The following is a 21,761-nucleotide window of genomic DNA, read 5'->3' as shown; positions in this document are numbered from 1 at the left end:
GACAATCCTGAAATCCAACCTAGTGTGGAACGCAACATCGCTCTTTAAAAAAGCATAAGCAGGCCTGAATGATGACATACCGTGGGTTGAATGGTGACAGAATGTTTATATGAACAAACACACTCTAGGTACTCTTAACGCGGTCACAACCTAAGGGAATCGTATACCACTACTATTCAATATCCCCAACTTGACGATATATATTTTCTATATATTTTTTACTACCCTCTTTTTAAGAAAATCGCCTATCCTGCATTGCATTCGAAAATACAGAACCTCCTTCTTGATGCGAGGTTGATCAAATTCTCAACTACAGAGGTTCCATCTTAATGGAAGGTTGATGAAAAATACGATCTGACCGTTAAATCATTCACAGGTCATAATGAAGTGATAACAGTCTAATTATAACATCCTATACACACAACTTGACCAACCTTGGGAATGGACCCCCCCCATCAACAATAGACAATACTGCCATCACTTTGGTTTTCACTTTATGAGAGCCAGATCTAGCACAATCAGTTTCCCCACTATTACAATATGGCTGCCAGACATGAGCGGTGACCGCTCTCCAAGTAACTCCATGGGCAACGTCCCAGCCAATATAATGAACTGGCCCCTCACTAGTCCTTGCCCCTGGCGACCAGAGGAGCTGAGTAGGTTCACTGAAGAGGGAACGCTGCAATACATTGAGTTTCGCATCATACAATCTCCTTCAGGATACCGGAGATCATGATCGATAATTGACCCTCCTCTGCTCCTAATACACAAAAGAGATATCATACCTCTCTTCCAAGTCTTGTTTGTCATCCTCTTTTAGCCCTCAACAGTGCACGTCCTCTGCCCCGACCGATAAGACATAGCTGCCCGTCCACTAGGCAAGGCTATGCTTTTGGGCCAGGGGAAGCACACAGACAAGCAAAATCGCATGTCTTATTATTCACATTTTGTATGAGTCATGTTATGAATGTACAGAGCACATGAGGCATTGGGCAAATATTATCAGAGGGAACCTACGTTATTGCGAATTGATAAAGGATGCATGGCACACCTTGTTGTGTGTGGCACTTTTCCCAAAAATCTGGTTCATGATTGAAATACACCTCGTTTGTTGCCAGAAAGGAAATACTTCATAATTTTATTTAGTTACTATCATGTTTCTCATATTCTTTTTGTAGGATGGACAATCAATTTTACTACAAAACAAGTAGGTACCAACTGCATAGGGTAAGACATAATATGCTCAAAATGTACAGTAGTTTATTCAATCTTTATTAAACCTGAAGAAGCGCAGCAGTTCTCTTATAAACCAAAGAGGTGCAAAACATGTTGACCTGCACTTTATCCCACTAGCGTCTTGGACCCATTACTGACCCTTATAAGTATCACCAACCATTATGGCCTTTTAACCTTACAGGGTAGTCAACATAATGGTAAATCTGGCATCCCCTAGTCAGTTTTATCTCACTATAAACATACCTCACTTATCACCCCACTTCGGACACCCTTGCACTCGTCATACGGCCACCAAACCAAAAAGCTTTGCGAAAGTGACCCTTCGGAGGACCTGTAGGGCAGCGCAGCGCTGGCACGAAGAGGAGCACCTGCACGATGATAAAGTATGACATCCCTAAGGATGTGCGAGGGCACAAGAAACAGTCTTGTTGACTGTCCCCCTTCTGATTTGTCTAAAACCTACACCCGTTTCTTAGGACCAGTGATCCCTGACCTTGATATGAGTATAGTTTTGGAGCACGGGCACTAGACCTTCATCCGCTCCCAGTACCCCCTTCATTTTTTGATACTTGAGGAGAAAATACAGCTTCTAATCCTGATTGGATGAGTAGAACAAAGAGGCGGGGCACAGTCCCTGATGCCAGGAGACTTTAAAAGACTACTTAACAAGTGGTCGCCATTGCTCATTTCATATGTGTGATTTATTTGAGGCTTGCAGTGATGTGGCAATATTTGCAGTAATGTTCTAATTCCAGATTCATGATACTTGGCAGGACTGCCACTGTACTCATATAATACTGGTTCTATGATACATGATCTGTAAAAAGAGTCAAGACTTTATTTAATGTATTTATTTCACTTCATATCAGCACAATATTTCACACTTAGTGTAATTCACCATTGGATTTATCAGTGGTAAACTAGGGGTCAGATGTCAGGCAGGTTGCAAACTCTCGATTTACAATTGACAACCACTGCTTTTGACCTGCCTCTTAATATATATGGCCCTTACATTCTCTGGCTACAACAAGAAACAGAACAAATGACACAAGTTCAACAAGGGAGAGAAACTGGGCGCGACCAAAACTGAGACTTAGAGAGATGCCAATGCAGTGCTTAAATCATCCTCCCATTCTTCATGTGGAACAGATGTATTTTCGGAGTCATGAACGTCTGGGGAGCTGTGGCTTATCAGCTTCTCTTCTGTTAGGCTTTTACTGCAAGTAATCATTGAAAAACACAAATAAATTGTTAAAGTGTGACTTGTTCATGGACTGAACAGCAGAATTCACTTAGGTTGTCATGATACTTAATGAGTATGTACAATGCAAATTTACTGTGATGATTATTTGCATATTATTTGATCATTCTAAATTTCAATGAATTTTACTATTTTTCATGAATAATTGAGCTGTCCCGTCATAGAGTTGGTGAGCAGCACTTTTGGGGTCAATCGGACCCCAGCAGTCAGTGCATAGAGGCTGCAGAGGCTGCAGAGATAGTGTCTCCACCCATGCCATGGCAGACCACCCATCCTAATTAGATGTAACTGTTGCAGCAGAATTCTTGTTTGCTTCTCACAAACTAGCCCCCAAAGCAGAGATTTATTTCCAATAAAAAATAAACAAAACTAATGTCCCTGACATGCAGGGTGTCCCCCCCCCCCCCCAGCCATGGAGACCACTGTTGTCTTTCCCTGCCCGGTTTCGCAATATTCCCAATGTTAGACACAGGCTTTTCGTGTACTTGTAAATATGCCCATTGTTCACAAATCCTTTTGTGTGAAAGGGGCGTGCCATGGGTGTTGCAGTGTGTGTTCCCACGCATCACCCATGGCTCCTATCACATTTCCAGATTTACAACCTTCGTAAACTTAGCATAGGGATGCACAACCAGGAGAAATATTTTATTTTCTTCTCGTTTTCTGCTTTCTATGCGTGCTGCATTCAGCACACAGAGAAAGAGAAAAAACACCTCTTGTGATTGTTTTTGTATAGGAAAATGTCCATTTCCACTCAAAATTTCCCCCCTAAAACGCAGACAGCAAGGGCGCCTGCGCTAGTGCATGGCAGCCTATTGTGCGCCAGTGTAGTGAAAAACGCAGGGATGCAAAATATTATTGTAAATATGATGCATCCCTGTGCTTTGAAAGTGACTCAGTGTGGGGCAGCCAAATTCCTTGCGGTGCCACGCTGAGTCGCTTTCCCGTAGATAAGGCACAGTGGGTTTATTGCTGCATCAAAGGCAGAGACCTGTGGAAGATGGCTTACTGTCAGTGGAGGCTGCACCAGCAGTCAATCAGCAGTTGTTCACCTCCATTAACAGGGGCAACTAAGAGTTACCTAGGGCAGTACCTCACTAATTTACAACAGGACTCCCCCTCTGTAAAATGCAGGTCCCATTTGTATTCCATATTACAATGGTGGGATGAGTCTATTTATTAATTGGCACTAGTGCCCTTAACACATGTCACTACTACCAGGGTTAGATGTGGGTGAAGAGGCTATTTATTAACTGGCACTAGTGCCCTTCCACACATGTCACTACTACCACGGTTAGATGTGGGTGAAGAGGCTATTTATTAACTGGCACTTGTGCCCTTCCACACATATCACTACTACCAGGGTTAGATGTGGGAGATGAGGCTATATATTAACTAGCACTAGAGAGCTTTGTTATGGGCATCATCTGGAGATGTGAAAGGGTCCAACAGTGGCCACAGCTCTGTTTGAAAGTGTATATGAACCCCACACACTGACTTCAGGAGTAAGTGGAAACTATTTCAGAGCTCTCAGGAATTCAAGAAGGTTGTTTTTTATAAAGTAAACGTGTACGTGTTTGTTAATCCTTTTCTGCTGCTACCACACCAACCTCATTCACTTACCGAGTGGTGCTTATTGGTCAGACGTGGGCAATCCTCCACATGCTGACCTTGAATGCTGACTATTTAACGTCAACTTATACATGCATATTATAGTTTCCCCGCCCCTACTCCCCTATTTATTGAGTCTTGTTCTCTGATTTAAATTGTGCAATCCTGCACTAATTGACATCACATGCAATAGTCAAGGAGGTCCTATGCAATGTAAGGTATTAGGTGTTAGAACTTTGTTTGAGTATTGGTGGACATGTGAGTGGTTCGGCCTTCCAATGCACTAGGCTCACACACTTACATTCATTCCATGTACAGTTTGTATAAATATCTTCCATTGATCCCAGTGGTTAACGGGTGGACTATAGGGCCATTTTGTGGTTTTTGTATACGTTGTTTTCTTGACAGAGAATTTGGTATCTCTAAGCAGGCTCAGCATCCAGAGGGTACAGGCTAACCTCAAGCACAGTGAGCTAAAGCAAATGCCTTCGTGCAACACAGGCCTTCCGACACTTTTTCCCAGATAAGAGCAAACACCTCCCTGCTGAGCCTCAGTGATGAAGAGCCAGTGGGTCACTTTACCGCAGATAAACTTACCGAAGGTGTAGGTGGCCTGGAATCCCTTCATATTCGTTGACTCATCACTGTGGAACTGGAGAAGAAGGAAGCTCCCGGTGGAGGTCACTGGTGGGACTAGACTGGATCCACAGTATTTCCCAATAAGCGGGGAGGTGGTCTTGGCACCATCGAAAATAGACAAGGAGTCATAGGCGCATTCTGGATGAGATTCAACTGCAAAGGATGTGAATGTCAATGAGACCTGCAGGGTGTAAAAGAAGTATGTGTTAGTCCTTAAATGATACCGCTGTCATGCCAGCAGGAGATAGAGTGCGTTGGGGAAGAAAACTATGTGACAGTCGTTACTGACCACCTCTATCATGCCAGTAGGGGATAGTGTGAAAAAAGGAAGATGTATGCACTGGCTCCTATTTACTATTACTGTCTTGCCACCAGGAGGCAGTGTGACATAAGGAAGCAGAAGTATGTGTTGGCCCCTATTTACCATTACTGCCCTACCAGTAGGGCGAAGTGTGACATAAGGAAGGACAAGTATGCGTTGGCCCTTATTTACCATTACTGTTCGACCAGCAGGAGGCAGTGTGACATAAGGAAGCAGAAGTATGCTCTGGCCCTTATTTACCATCACTGTCCCACCAGCAGGGGTCTCTTGAGCTCTTATATATACACAGTTCAGTGCCTAGACACCTTCATCACCCAGAAGTGACAGATGATCATCTGAGTGGAATGGCAAGCTAGGTAAATTTTTTAAACATGACTGACTACCTGTTCTGGAAAATCATGATGCCATACCATCGCCTTAGGCAGAACCCTAAGAGGAACTTCATGATTCCAGGGCATACCTGGCTTGTGTTCTTAATGCGTTCTGATTGTCAGTACATTGGGTAGCTGTGGCACTTACCTTGTATCCAGCTGGAGCCACGAGGTAGAAACCACAGTCCATATTGGCACCGTAAACATTGGGGAAGTTGGGGGATGACACGGTGCCAGCAGAGCTGGTGAATGTGCCGCCACATTTTACTGTCAAACGAAAGAAAAAATCATCTTAAGTACTCTGCAGCATTGAGTTCTGCACACAAGTTTGCAATGTCCTCACGCACAAAACAAAGAACAGCTCAGCTTCAGCCCTTCAACAACTGTGTGCCAAATTGGAGGCAAGAGAAGGGTTCTGCCTGAGGCCCCCTGCACGCTGTTTGTACTTCAGCTCACGTGTCCCTAAAATAGTAGTCCATGGCAAGTAATTGAAGATATAAGTGCACATCTGGCAACCAGCTGCGTAATGTCATGAGGTCCCAGCCAGAAAGTAAACATTTTCTCTCAGGATAGGGAATAATAGAGCTCATGTCAAGGGAGCAGTTCTGTCACTATAGGACCCCTACTATCAGAGATCCTTGTTGGTATACTCCCACGTCACTTACTGTTAGTGTGTCCATATATTTTGTGCACAGTGTGAGCTTTGACAAACCTGATCATCAGTGGGCAAGATTCCACAGGCCAGGAGATCAGAAACAAAATACCACTAATCCTTGTACCACCCCCACTCCCTTCCTCAGTCTCAAGGGGATTATGTCAGTATATTGGGCCCACGACACCTCCTTGTATTCCGTGGGTAGACCTCTATTGATTCTGAGAAACAAGCACTTTCTGCAGTAACCCTTATGCAACATGAAAAGAGATCCTCAGCTCACTGGGTGTCAACAAGAGGCATTTGCGTCCTCTCTCTCCCTTTGCTATAGGAGGCCTTTGCTCCCTCCCTCCCCGGCCTGAGATGTCCTGACACCAAGGACTGTATTATTGATGAAGGAGGTCTTTGCGATCTCCCTCTCCTGACCGAGAGCACCCCAAAACCAAGGACCGTACCATTGCCATAGTAGGCCTTTGCGACCTCCCTACCCTGACTGAGAGCTGCCAACCCTGAGGACTCTACCATTGCTGTAGGAGCCGTTGCGCTCCCACCTCCTCTGTCTGAGTGCGCCCAACACCAAGGGCCGTACCATTGTTGTAGGAGGCCTTTACAAAACACTCCCTTTCTGAGAACGTGTTGACAGGAGAGACCTTACTATTGCTGTAGATGGACATTGCGACCTCCCTCCCCTGACTTATAGTGCCCCAACACGTAGGACCATACCACTGCTGATATGTTGTGTTAGCTGTACTTATATAGTGCATGGCTACCCCAACATCAGGGCGTCCCAGCGTAGCAGGCAGGAGTCCAGGGAAAGTGATGCTAGTTGGATGGAAAGAAAGCCAGGCATAGTCTGTTTCTGAAAGACCAGGGGACAAGGGCGCAGAATTCATACATATCATGCGCTAGATGGATGAAAACAACCAGGCTTTGATCTGTTTTCTAAATGCCCAGTGATCGTGTGTGCTGAGTGCTGTGAGAGAAATAGAGTTCCATAGGGCTGGGGCCAAGGACCTAAAAGAGATCCCGCCCGCTCTACTCCTGTGTACCCTAGGAGTGCAGGCCAAATGCAGGTCTGCTGAGTGCAGTGCTCGCGTTGAGACATATCGTGTAGAGAGCTCCTGCAGTTTTTGGGGGCCCAGGCCGTGTAAGATCTTATGGTTGGTGCAGAGAGTTTTCAACTGAATACTCTGTTCGACAGGCAGCCAGTGTAGGTGGTGCAGGAGATGGGATGTATGGCAGTGCAAATAGAATGCAGGCAGATGCATTCTTTGCCTTTGAAGTCTCTTCATGACAGTTTTGTTTACTCCAAGTAACAGTCCATTGCAGTAATCGAGGCATGACAGCACCACCGATTGAATAATCACCTGACGGATGGAAGCATCAAAAAACCCAAAGATCGGTTTCAAACCCCGTAGGTGGCCAAAGCATGTACCAGCCACTTTTTTGGCGTGAATTTCGAAAGAGCGGGAGTTGTCCATCAGGACCCCTATATTCTTAACTGCACTTTTTGGTTGGGGAGGAGTGCCCAGTGTGGCATGCCACCACTGGTAGTCCCATTTATGAGTGTACCGGCCTACCAGAAGCACCTCCGTTTTTGAGGAGTTAAGTTGAAGATAGTTATCCGCCATCCAGTTGTAGATGGCCAGGACATCTTAATGGAATTTCAGTTGGTCTTGGGCTCGGTTATTGGTTAAAGTGAATATCAATTGCGTTTCATCCGCGTATGATATCATATTGATCTGCCGAGCTTTGGTCAAGAGGGCTAGAGGAGGCTGTAGGAGCACTTTGCGATCTCCTTCCCTCCTGTTTCTCAGAGCTCGGCGACACCAAGGACCATGCCATTCCCGTAGGAAGCCTTTACAACCCACTCACTGAGAGCAGCCTGACACCAAGGACCGTACCATTGCTGTAGGAGGTCTTGACGTCCCACCTCCTCTGTCTCAGGGTGGCCTGATACCAAGGACCGTACTGGGGCTGAGGGAGGACTTTGCGACCGTCCGCCCCTTTCTGAGTGCGTCCTGACACCAAGGACCGTACCATTGCTGTAAGAGGCCTTTACAACCCACTCCCTTAACTGAGAGTGGCCTGACACCAAAAGCCGTACCATAGCTGTAGGACGCCTTGTCATCCCACCTCCTCTATCTGAGAGGACTCAGCACCAAGGGCCATACCATTGCTGGTATGGAACAAGGCCTTAAAATTCACTCCCTTGACTGAGAGTGGTCTGACACCAAGTGCCTTCATATTGCTGTAGAACTCCTTGCTTCCTCCCTCTCATTACAGAGACCGCTCCACCATTAAGGACTGTACCATTGCTGTAGTAGGCCTTTGCGACCTCCCTCCACTGACTGAGAGCATCCCGACACCAAGCGCCATTCCATTGCCATAGGAGGCCTTTGTGACCTCCCTCCCTTGACTGAAAGCACCCGACACAAAGGACCATACCATTGTTACAAGAGGCCTTTGCGACTACCCTCTGCTGAAGGAGAGTGTCCCGACACTAAGGACCATACCATTGCTGTAAGAGACCTCTACATTCCTCCTCCCTGTATGAGAGCAGCCTGACACCAAGGACCGTACCTCTGCTGTAGAAGGCATTGAACCCAGTGGCTGTGATAGAGCTGTCCGTCACAAACTCCAGCAACATCTGATTTCCGGAAGAGGTGAATGGCTGGAGCTGTCTGGTCCCACATGCTCTGCTGAGTAAGACTGGGGCTGTCTTATTGTTGCCATCATAAATTGTGAGATAGTCAGAGGTGCAGCTTGGAGATGATTGGAGATCGAAGGCATCAAACAGCAGAAGAATCTGAGAACAAAGATCAGTAAATTAGACATTCGGCCTCCGATGTGTCTAAAACTTTCTATCCATCATTTCTTTTAAAAAGACCTTATTTTCAATTTTTGAAAGTTATCAGCAGATTAGACTCAGGCGGTGATTTTGCATTCACGTTTGGACAATACCTGCACCTCTTCACCTCGACTCTTAAATTTAGTGACTGTTTCCCTTTACAGCCTCCCTCAGCACCTTCCCTCCACTTCAGTTGTGTGTTCAAAGAGACATGACACCGTTATGTTGTCCCTGCACCTCCTGTCTTCTCTCGTTGTGCCTCTACTTGTAACCAAACCTCTGCTGAAGCTCAGGTATGTCTTGTGAAGAATTTACAAGCTAGGGGGCATGTTTATGAAATTGGTGGCACTGGGCAGCTCAACAAATCATGTTGCTGCACTGCCCTGCATCACAGGGAGAGGGAAGCAATGCACCGTATTTATCCAATATGGCGCATTCCGGTCCTCTTCCCCTGTGATGGCACCATTTTGGCAGCATAGTGTCAACACAGACAGGGGTGCCTTCCTGCACAAAAACAATCCTGAGAGGCTTTTTCCTCTTTTAATGTGTGCTATGGAATACAGCACACCTAGAATGAGGAAAAACCGTGGAGGAATACAAATATTTCTCCTACTTATGCCTTCCCTGGGAAGGGGTTACATTTTGGGGCATTCCTAGGTTTAAAAGTCCTTGTAAATCTGGGAATATGTCAAAATCAATGGGAGTTGCATGGGAACACCGACCGCAACATCCAGGGAATGCGTATCAGGGAAGAGTGAGGCATGACAGCAATTTGCGCTGCATTGCCTTACTCCAGATTTATGAGGCCACTCAGAGCCCCACAAAGTGGCTGAGCGTGGCTTCATATATCTGTCATAGAGGATTGCGTTGTGCATATGTCATGTTGCGTGGTGCAAGCATGGCGCACACCTCTCATAAATATGTCACTGGATTCTTGATTGCCTGGGCTAAGATGCAGTTTTCCACCAAACCGACATACCTGAAGGAGTTACCGGGAAGCTAAGCTTGTGTAAGCTTCGATACACATGGTAAAGTTGGCTCCTCACTGGGCTCATAGTGAAGGCACTATACCTCTCGGGCACTGCATCAGGATTGCCAATTACCTGTGTCCTACCTTTGAATGAGTGATGCCCAACAGCAGACCAATTAAAAAAAGAAGGCTGCCGCCCTTCAGAGTAAATCTCACAAAGGAGTTCCACACTTGGAAAGGGTTGTATGTTAGAATATCGAGCAGAGAAATATCACATACAACAACATTGTAGCCAGAATATTAGCTATCGCGACATCCTGATTATGTAGAGCTAAGTACAGATTTACTACTCTCCGCATCACCCTACCTTAAAGCCATATATCTATATCTTATCAAGATAAATGTGAAATTAAGTATAGTAAGTCTATACTTACCTATACATATATTGAACATAACCATATTTTGGTAGCTGATATTTTGGCTATGATTTTTTTGCAGCACAATATTTAAAATTCGATTTTCTTGTCCCATGCCCTCAGGGGATAATACCTGTCGCTGTGCACCCCAGTATTCTGTCCTGCTATACTGTTCATTAATAGATTAACCCTTACATGTCCATATCCTTTGGGGAACACCTCTGGGATTCCCTCTCACCTTTGTTTACTGCTCACATGTGGCATTTTTTTGAAGCCCAATTTGAACTAGATTAAAGTCTAATTTAGTTGCCACTTGTAGACCCACTCTTTAAACTTTATTCCATCTACTCTGCAGTGGCAGCACTACTGTAGGTTTCAAGAATCTCTTCTGATTGTTTCTTCTCTGAAGCTCTGTGGTTATAGTACTAACGTCATTGGAGATAACATTCCAAGGGCAGATTCTTCTCCTCCCAGCTGATGGACCACTGTAACCATAAAGACCTGCCTCAGCAGCTGCCTCTGCCACCTGTCATTCATGCAGGTACTAACCCAGTGGACTCTTGCAGGAGGAAAGCGGGACTGACTTCATTACCTTATCACTAGATGAAGGCACTCGGATCAGGTAGACACAGTTAACGTTGTTAGGGTATGAGGAAGGGTTATTGGGTGACGTCAGGGTGCCGGTTGGGTCAGTGAGAAGAGTGCTGCACAAATCTGAAACCAAATATGAAAATTAAATGTCTTGAAACTGCACAATGACCCTGACACGTAGAGCTTCAATGACTCCTATCCAGAATTTCTCTGTTATATTCATTAGTATTTAAGCAGGCATCTTATATCTCCACCAAGAAGAAGCCCCTTGATCTAAACAATGATCTATGTGGCTGTTGCATGTCTTCGCAATGATATGAAAGCATGCAAAAGAATAAAAGTAGGTACCAAAAACTACCCAGGGCACAATGAGATTCAACACAAACTTGCCTGGTGCAGATAAAACAGCAGTAGGGGGAGGATAGGGGTTCGGAGACATAGATAAAAAAAGAAACTCTGCAAAAACAAATTATTTTGCACCAGGAACAAAATCTTTTTATCACTCCACTTTCTCTGTGCTGGTCTGTAGAGAGTTATACATTTAGATCAAAGGAACAAACATGGTGTATATGGCTATAAAGCCAATGAAACCCTAATTTGAACTCCATAAAGGGAACAAACAGGGTCATAAGGAAACTCTAACATTGAAATCATCTGAAACACCAACATTAGAGGAAAATTTTTCCATAAAGAAGGACATAGTGCTCAGATCTCATCAGGTTAAGAATGGTGGGATTTAGTCAGAGGATAAATGATGGCATTTCATCAGAAGTAAAAAATGGGATCCCACTAGTGGATAGATGGTAGGATCCCATCAGTAAATTGATACTGGGATCACTGCATGAGATGAATTCCAGGATTTCATGAAAGGGAAAAGAATGTTAACTGTCCAACAAGGGTATTAATGCCTGGATAAAATCAGTAGATGAATGCCCTGATTCAAAAATGGTCAATGATGTGGTCTCATGGGTGGATGTAGCCAAGATGCTATGAGTATATGAAAGATGGGATTCCATCGTGTGTCAAATCAATCAAATTAAGGCACCAGTACTGAGATCCTATTACGAAATATGTCCTAGTATCTTATCAGGAGATTCGTAAGGATCCTGTCAGAGACCAAACTGACATTGTAGCCAGAAATAAATTGTTGGATCCTGTCTACACATGAATGCTCTGATCCAGGATACAGGATGCACCGAATCTATTCTGGTAGTGGAATACTGGGATCCATAAGTAAATTTATGCTGGGATACCATTATGGATAGAAGCCTCACATTGCACTAGGGATGAATGCTAGGATCCAATCAGAAAATAAGTGCTGGAATCCAATCAGGGGGTCAATGCTGGAGACCAATCAAGGGAATAATGCTCAGATCCAATCAGAGAATAAATGCTTGAATCCAATCACGTAATAAATTCTGGAATCCAATCAAGGGAATAGTGCTCAGATTCAATCAGAGAATAAATGCTGAAATCCAATAAGGCGATAAATGTCGGGATCTTATCAGGGGATAACCACTGGGATCCCTTCAGGAAATACATGCTGGCATCAAGTCATGTGATAAATGCTGGGGTCCAATCTGGGAATAAATGCAGGAATCCCATTGGGGCACAGAGCAATAATACAGTTATAGTTGCCTACCTTAGCTGAAGATGGTGAAACATCTTTATCATGGCTGATACTGTTAGATTTATCGCCCACATTCCATACATTGGACTATCATCTACTGCTTGACCAGCTCAGAAGGGCACTGTGTTGGATGCAGTGCTAGAATGGTTCTGATCATTTCCTGACAGGACAGACACAAAGTGTCAGGTCAGGACCTTCAAGCCATCAGGGAGGAAAGCTGAATGTGGAGACCCAACGGTCCACACTTTCTCCCCCTCTCTCTTGTTTTTCAAGATGGTATTTTTGATCATTAGGGCCAGAGACCTGAAATATTGTTTAATATGCTGATAACATGCAGATCTGTCTGCACGTCTGGGCCCTAAGGAAGGGTTCTTTGCCCTTAAAAAAGGCCTAAATAGTGTGGCCATGTGGATGAATAAAAGTGGGCCCACGTTGAGTGGAGCAAAAACTGAGATGCTCTGCATAGGCTCATGCCAGAGACTCCTGAAAAACCTCACTTAGCACCATGACCTTATTTGAGATCCCATGCACCTTCACTAAGACATCTTAAAAGGCTGGAGGTCATGTGGTAAACAGATTTGAACTGTAAGGCTCACATCAGCTCTGTAGTTCTTTTGGTTTATACAGCATAAGACAACTGCAACAGGCTTTGCCCTACATCCAAAACAAATATCACAAAATCATATCTGGTTCACTGACTAAAATTCAATCCCGGATTAAACCTATTCCTTTATGAGTGGGCTTTCAAAAATCAAATTGCTAAGATACAACATTTACAAGACATGGTGACATGACTTGTTTTAAAACTAGGGAAACATTGTCATTCATCAGCCGACATATTCATTGGTACCCATCCAAAAGCTAGCCAGAAGGTCATCATATTATCAGCAGGCTAGACTTCATTGGTAGCTATCCAATAGCCCTTTCCAAAAGGTCATTATCGTCAACACAGCATTCCTGGATTTTAAGTACATCCAGGAAACAGCACCCGACTGTTGGGGTAAAACCACTGAACATCTTTCCGCCTGCACCTTAGGATCTTGTGGCTTATATCTTCTTCACATTGCAAGTACTGATATTCAGTGGAAGGGAGACTGCAGATTCTTGCTAGTTTGCCCAAAGATTTTAATGTAGTGCCACTGGATACTAAGAATAGACATACTCTACTTCCCTTTAGGAAAGCCTTAAAACATTCATGTGTGTTCTTTTTTTGCAGGACTTACATGCATATAGTATTTAATGATATTTATTTAGGGAGCCTGGTGCCTAAACTCAATCATTTATTTTCATAGTGTGGGCTCTACAAATAAACTAAAACAAAAATATGTGTCTCATGCAGGATGATTTTAGTTGAAATTGAAGTGGAATCATTAAAAACATAATATATCCAGCTAGAAGAAGGGCAAGAATGCAAGGTCTCAATCAGTAGATGAATGCTCGGATCCTATAAAACATCAATGATGGGATCTCATCAGTGGATGTAGCCAGGATGCTATCAGTATATGAATGCTTGGATTCTATTGTGTGTCAGTCCGACTAAGGCAGCAGTGCTAGGATTCTATTAGGAAATATGTCCTGGTATCTTATCAGGAGATCAGCAAGGATCCTGTCAGTAGACTAATATTGAAACCATAGTCAGAAATAAATAGTAGGATCCTATTTAGATACGAAGGCTGGGATCCACTTATTAGCAAATTCAGGATCGACTGAATCTATGCCATGAGATGAATGTTGGGATCTCATAAGGGAATAAATGTTGGGATACTCTCATGAACTGAATATTGACAATGCACCAAGGTAAAATGCTGGGATCCAATCAGGGGATAAATGCAGTTAGAGGTCATTATCTTATCAGCAGACTAGACTTCCTTCTCGCTAATGGGCCCAACAAGTTTTAATGTACTGCCTCTTTATATTAACAATAGACATACTCTGCGTACCTTTAGGAAAGCCTTAAAATACTTTACTGGGATTCTTTTTTGCAGCACTTACTTGCATATGATATTTTATATCATTTATTTAACGACCCTAGTATCTAAACACAATAATTAATTTCATAGGATGTTCTCTACAAAAAAAGACAAAACAAAGTCCCATGATTGATTATAGTGTTGGAAATTGATCAGGAATCATTAAAAAACATAATGTTACAGCCTAGGAGGAAAGGATATTGCGACTGCTATGAAATTTCAGACTCTATCTGCCGGCATGCACTCCTTACTGCACTGGTACAGGGCGTTGATTTTGGAAACATCCAGTTTGCTAAGCCCATCTCTCTGTCCGATGGGTACGTCAGGATCTGGCTTGGGGACCATGCTTGGCTGTCCAGATTTGTTACTGAAAGCATACCTGCGTAAACGAAAACATCACAGGTAAAGGCCACCATGTATGTGCTATTATAATTCATTATTCACCCAAAAAACTATACAGCGAGCCCAGGTTCGACTACAGCGGGAACAGGTGGGGGTGAAATATTTGGTGTTTGCTTAAGGCATTGCGTGTCTAATGGTTTTACTGAACTAGCCACCGTAGATCCTGCCTAGCTCAGTCTAAAACTTAACAGTTCTCCATTTCATGAGCCTCTAAGGCATTAGTGGCAGTGCACGCTCACCTTAGCACCCTAAATCACGCTCAGCAACTCAGATCCTTAAAAGCACTGATTTAAAAATGTCCTCTTGTTGAGTCTCACAACATTTCTGCTTACGACAGATGCGATTCATCAACAATGGCACTTCTACTCTAAACTGAGTATGTTACCCACTCAGACAGCATTTCCCTGCTTTCTGCACCCATGGACTTCCCACTCTATGGTAACATGTTCCCATACAGAGCGTCAATCCTAACCACTCATGTTCACCAACACAGCCATTATTACGTATCCCGCTTCACATACAGAGCATCAGTCTTAACCAATCATGTTCATCAACACAGCCATCATTTTCTACCCTGCTTCACACACAGAGCGTCAATCCTAACCAATCATGTTCACCAACACAGCCATCATTCTGTATCCCGATTCACATACAGAGCGTTGGTCCTAACCTTTCATGTTCACCAACACAGCCATCATTTAATACCGCCACTGCAAATACAGAGCCTCAGTCCTAACAAATCATGTTCACCAACAAAGCCCTCACTCAGTACCCCTTTTCACATAGAGAACGTCAATCCTGACCAATCATTTTCACCGACACAGCCATGATGGCACCACTCTTCCTCGTCCATGGACCTTCCACACTGTGGGAACATGTTCACTGACACAGCCACGAGTCTACAGGCCTTTCTCACATTTATCACCTATGACTTTTCCAAATTCTGGCATTCATGACTCTTCCCCCTAACAAACAAAGCCACCATTCAGGTGCTCTTCTTCACATATAGAGATTCCAATGTGTACCAAGCTCTGATCCCTGTATCGACTCCACCACCAAAGGTGAAATAAACATCACCCTCTACTTCCCATTTCCAGCAATCTTAGTGCTGATTAAAGAGATCACATCAAAATGTGATCAGAATCATTAGGTGTGATTTAGGGTTTGATGGATGAAGGATTAAGGGGGTGGAGGAGGACACTAGGAATGCCATCCCAATGGTACTCCATCTGCCAAATTTAGAAATGGCCTCAGCTCAGCAGTCATCTCTACACAATTAAAGGAACCATCATCACTGCAGTTCCTTTCAATTACTAAAGGTTTTCATCCCGGTTGTGGGAATCGTTATTACTTTCTTCCAGTTGCACACTGCTAGGTTTTTCCTGGTGGTGATGGACAGGAAATAAAATAAGCTATTATCCTGTTCACCCTAAATATGGCTGGCATTGTAATGTCATTCCTCAGATGGACGCTACTCCATACACTATCAGAGGAAGTATTCCATCAGTAGAGCCAACGGGGGCTACATTGACAAAATACTTAGGGTCCGCCCATCTCAAAATAAAGTGGTTCGTCTAGGGCTTGGCGAACACAGTAATCTTGTAATGTTTGCAACAGAGTACTGTCTGACAAAATCTTAATTAGGGTCACTGTCTATATGCTAAAGCCTTCAATGAGAGTTTTAAACAGGAAATCTCTTCTTATCTGAGCATCGGAGACTTACCTCCCATAATGCATCACTGAGGAGAAGTCGTATGGCAGGCCAAGGTTGTTGGTGTTCTCTTTGTTAAAGTTGCTGAGGTCTTCTGTTAAGATGAGCAGACAATAAAGATGAGTTAGTGACGACTATGCCTGACAGGGAACATTCCAAAAAAGAGAAGATCCTAGCTCACTAGGGGGCAAGTCTGCTTCTGCCATATCTGGGGTTAAATAAAGTCTACTGGCTAGGCTGTCAAATGTGGAAAGGAAATTTCAAATCTCAATTTTGACACAAGATCTAAAAGGATGTGATTTGAGGTAAATCACTCAATCGCACCAGCATGTGAAATTAAATTGTGTAATTCCAAATTTAAATCCTATCTGATGAAGAGCCCCATCTTGCCCCCTAGTGAGGTTCACACTAAATAAATCCGGGAGCGATGCATTGGAGTTTCGGCCAATTTTAAATATAACTCACTGTTGTCTTTTGAAGGGAAAATCATCTAATGCCAGCTCAGTGCAAAGTATTCAGGAGGGATTTACAATCCAATGCAATTGGCTTGTAAATCAAAGTTGCTTAAAGTAATGCACAGTTGCTCTATGCGCTGCTTTGCAATACTTTGTATCAGTGGTGGCTCCTCCGTTAAGGCGGAGGAGCGTCGCCCCACTGCTTCGCAGTAGGAAACATAAAACGATAATAACTCATGTTATATATCTTTTTAAGTTTCCTTCTGCTGCAGCAGCTTTCTGGGTGGGTTGGGTCTGCTCTGTGGACAGAGGAGCAGGGGAGGAGTGATTTCCCCACTCCTAAGTGCACAATGACTGTTTGGTTGGCCCTCTCAGGCCACCCAAAATGGTCATGCACTCTTCCCATATTTTCCATGCAGGCTGTATTACAGCCTGCATGGAGAACATGCCCCCCCTCCACCCCCGGGTAAGCACCGATACACTGCACTCAGACCAATCACAATGCTGCATTGCAGTGTTGTGATTGGCTATCAGGAGACTTGGAGCTGGGTGCTTCCTGTATCCTGCTGCAGGACAGTGCAGGAGGTAGAGGACATAGGAGAGGCGGACGCCAGCTGGCTGGCCATCACAGGCAGGCGTTTTTAAAAAAAGGGGTTTTCGTGCCCTCACCTCCCTGCCCTTGCCTGCACCCCACTACCCAAGTCCAATAGCAGCAACTACTGCTTTGCATCAAGGGGGAATTCGATGGGTTGTGCATGGGCATTCCTATGCAAACACCCACAGGTGTAGACATAAATTCCTATCTACAAAAAATAGTAAACCGGAATTTGGGCCAAAATCCTGCGCTTCCTCAAGAGAAGTGCATGAAGTGAAATTTTTCATTTCTCCTTCCTTTTCCCACTTTGCATCTCTGCTGCATTGAATAATTGTATTCTATAGTTGGCAGTCACTGATCCTCAATATCGACATCAGGACATAGGCATGTTAAATATGGGTCACAATATATCCAGTGCCAGGAGTTTTTATGTAGGCAAACAACAAATGGATTCAAATGAAGAATTGCTCCATTTAATGCCGTCAGCAGTGGTAACTTTTGTGAAAAGGACACCTGCCTGTGACAGTAACAAATATTGATCGCTGTAACCAAGGGTCAGATTGGTAGAAATGGTGTGTTGGTGGCTATCTATGATAAAACCTAAGCTGAACAAATCCGGGATCCAAATCATTGCCAAGGTGAGCCCATCAGGAATCTGAGCCATACTCAGTTTTTTTTCCCAGTGGTAAGTGGAGCCCAAGGGGTGTCACTGACCAGGCGAGATGTTCTGTGTCATGATGGTCAAATAGTTGTCGCGGTCACTGCGGGCATGCTCATGGTAGAAGCCCAAGGCATGGTTCAGCTCATGCTGGATGACTCCTTTCCAAATACATTCCCCGGAGAGAGATACCTGCTGAAGTCCCCCTATCTTCCCGATGTACGACCAGCACCTAGGGGAAAAGATGGACAAGGGAGACCCATAAATCACTGCAGTAGCACCTTCATAGAAAGAATATTACAATCTTACCCCATACAAGGCATTGACCTGTGTGTCTCCTCTCCGACTGTCGTAATATGCAAGGGAGAAGGGATTCTAGGACAGTGACAATGTGCAGTCTAGGTTGTGATAAAAAGCCTTGCATGCAAAGGAAAGCTGTGTCATCCTCACCAATTTGATTAATTTCTGGCCTTTCCTGTGACAGTGTTTGTCCCAGTGGACTCCATATCTGGGAGTATTTTCTGCCTGGGTGGGCAGATCTACCAGCTGTCGATGGGTAAATCTGTTCAGTCCCCCATAACTAGGATCTGTTCTCCAACTCAGTCCGTTTCCAGTTGTGTGTTGCATGTTACATGTGTGTTGTGCTGCTAAACAAGCACATACATTGCATGTGGTGTCCTAAAATGATGGGTCCCTTTAGGATGTCTTTATCCTTTGTAGACTTATTTCTGCCTCTGGAATCTTGGCATGGAGACCTCATGGATCTGTATGTGGTTCTTTCCTATTAGTCTCAACATTTCTGTCCAGCAAAAGGACACATGACCCACTCCTGCCCCGTGTTGTGATGGACATTGCCTAGAGAAACCTGTCCAGTCAAACACCAGACATATCACAGCCATGTTCATATGTTGTAGCATTTTCTTCCAATGAACCGGCGAATTATAGACACCACCATAATAAAAGAGTTCCTAGTTGTAGCAGAGAACAACATAACATCCCCCTGTAGGATAACACTATGAGTGGGCTACAACTACACTGATGTACTAGAAGCATGCTTGGATACTGCTTGAGGTTGTATTTTGGCCATCTTCTGTTTTTTAGGTGTTCTCTATGTTAACTCACTCGCTTTCCTTTGTGTAAATACAATGCACAATCAAAATAACAAATAGCCTTTACTCGACTTTTAGTTAATCATGTGCAATAACGTTTATCGTACTGGGAGATTCAAACCCTCAACAACCTCCTGGAGCAAGCTTCAGCTACTCATACTTGCTGCTCTTAAGCAGTCACAAGTACAACAGGAGTAACTTAGTGTTAGACACTGTTTGCCTTCCAACCTCTTGTTTTTACTGACTTAGTTTTTGCTGCCCAAAGCATTCTGCGCACTTTACCACTGCTAACCAGTGCTAACGTGTTTGTGGTATTTACCTAAGTTGTGGTAACATTGGCCTATCGACAGTTGGCTTACTTAATTTACTTATAAATCTCCAGTAATGTTCACTAAATGTGCTCATGGCCTGTAAATGAAATGCTACTAGTGGGCCTGCAGGAATGATTGCGCCACCCACTTAAGTAGCCCTATAAACATGTATGATGCCTGCCATTGCAGAGCCTGTGTGTGCAGGTATAAAATGCCATAGCGACCAGGCAAGTTAAACCTCTTACCAGGCCCACATCTTCCTTTTAATACCTATAAGTCACCACTCGGATAGGCCCTGGACAGCCCAGAGGGCAGGGTGCAATGTTTTTTTAAAGCAGGACATGTGCTTTTAGGTTTTACGTGTCCTGGTAGTGAAACATTCTTACATTTGTTTTTCACTACTGCAAGGCCTATATCTCCCATAGGATAACATTGGGATTACCTTATTGCATCCATTCTATAAACATCATTTCCAAATGGGAAGATATGACAGGGTCAAGTTTGGTGTCTCTGGAATCCTAATTTAAAATGCTAATTTATGGTGAAGTCGGATTTTACAATCCTGAAAATGACACTTTTAGAAAGTGGAAATGTTCTTGCCTTAAACATTTGGGGCCTGCAGCCTGTCTTTGATCACATGTTTGGGGTGGACGACAGCCGGGCTTTGTTTATTCCAGCCAGGTCTGAACACACAATGGGATTTTAGGTGTGACCTGATAAGTCATCCTGACAAGATGAGAGGGAGGAACTGGGCACAGCCTTACTTTCACTTGGGGGATAAGGTTTCGGATTTAAATGAGTATGAGATTTCCATGAAGAAGCTTGACCTGCATTACCTTCCTAAATTGAGTACAGTGCTTGAATGCTATCATTTTGGGAAGAGGATGCAACGCCAAAGCGAGAGCGCAGAGCAGTACATAACAGAGTTACGCAGGTTAGCTTCAACTTGCAGTTTTGGGAATTCCTTTGAGGAACAATAAAGGGATCAGTTTATACTGTGTTTCTCTTTGAAAAAGTCTAAAGAGGCCATGTGGCAGAAAGACTGTAGTGCATGCAAGCAAGAATGAAGCAGCTTCAGTTAAGGTGGTGGCAGAGAAAGACAATGAGAATAAATAATTTCAAGGTAAAAGTGACACAGGAGGCAAGACAGGTCACAAATGTTTAGGCAAATGCTATTGGTGTGGTGAGTTAGGCCACATGGCTAATAGTAAAAAGTGCCCGGGATGGAAAGCAACTTGTAAGAATTGCAGAAGGAAAGGCCATGTTACTAAATGTTGTAAATCCACTATCAAAAAAGTAAGGTAGGTGAATTGTGAAGTTGAATTTGTAGAAGAGGTGGTTGTGTTGCAAAACAAGGCTGACGGTTTGGAAGAGTCTTTTGAAGTGGTACAAGTCAATGGAGAAGCCCTTAGAACTTGGTTGTTCCAGCAATAGCTCGACGTTTCTTTTATTTAATCAGCCTGTCACACTCACCCAGCGCCGGGACACTCGGCCAAGTAGCTGCGCGCTCTACAAATATCCTAATAATATAATAGAAGCGGTCAAAATGTTGTTTGACTCCGGAGCCAAAATCACGTTGATGCCACTTACGTTTAATGGAATAGGCTGCAAAACAAAGTGAAGCTCTCAAAGCCAGACATTAAACCCGTGGGTATGCTGGGGAACCAATAAAGTTGGCTGGGAATTTTTGGGGGTCTATAGAATTCAAAGATCATATAATACCTGGGAAGATATATGTGTTTGTGAAAGGTGACTCCTTAATAAGTTGGATTCATCAACGTGATCGCTATGTGTATCTGGACCCCAATGCGAATCCTTCTGTTTTTGTAAAAGACATTCCAGTAGTTTGCAGTGTTTTGGATGGATATGATAACTTGCTGAATGAGTTTTCGAATGTTTTCAGAGAAGAGCTGGGGTGTCTGAAGAGCTATGTATATGAGATTAGGCTTAGAGCCAATGCACTTCCATAAGTGGCTAAAGTTAGGAGTATGCCTTTGGCA

The 21,761-nt window shown here is 43.9% G+C and overlaps 1 protein-coding gene across 1 annotated transcript in view; it reads right to left on the bottom strand.

The window, feature by feature from the left end:
* Positions 1-1,171: 1,171 nt before the first annotated feature.
* The window catches only part of LOC146859679 (embryonic protein UVS.2-like), a 33,177-nt gene continuing 12,587 nt past the window's right edge, over positions 1,172-21,761 (bottom strand). The window contains exons 6-13 of the mRNA XM_085643431.1: positions 18,398-18,573; positions 16,646-16,727; positions 14,772-14,899; positions 10,922-11,043; positions 8,676-8,901; positions 5,589-5,707; positions 4,706-4,928; positions 1,172-2,453 (exon numbers count right to left, since the gene is read on the bottom strand). Coding sequence (XP_085499557.1) covers positions 2,443-2,453; positions 4,706-4,928; positions 5,589-5,707; positions 8,676-8,901; positions 10,922-11,043; positions 14,772-14,899; positions 16,646-16,727; positions 18,398-18,573 — 1,087 coding nt within the window. The 3' untranslated portion in view covers positions 1,172-2,442. The remainder of the gene's footprint in view (positions 2,454-4,705; positions 4,929-5,588; positions 5,708-8,675; positions 8,902-10,921; positions 11,044-14,771; positions 14,900-16,645; positions 16,728-18,397; positions 18,574-21,761) is intronic.

The sequence above is a fragment of the Triturus cristatus genome, chromosome 3_1, assembly GCF_964204655.1.
Source record: "Triturus cristatus chromosome 3_1, aTriCri1.1, whole genome shotgun sequence".
NCBI classification, from domain to species: Eukaryota; Metazoa; Chordata; class Amphibia; order Caudata; family Salamandridae; genus Triturus; species Triturus cristatus.
This window is presented reverse-complemented; position numbering and strand designations above follow the sequence as displayed.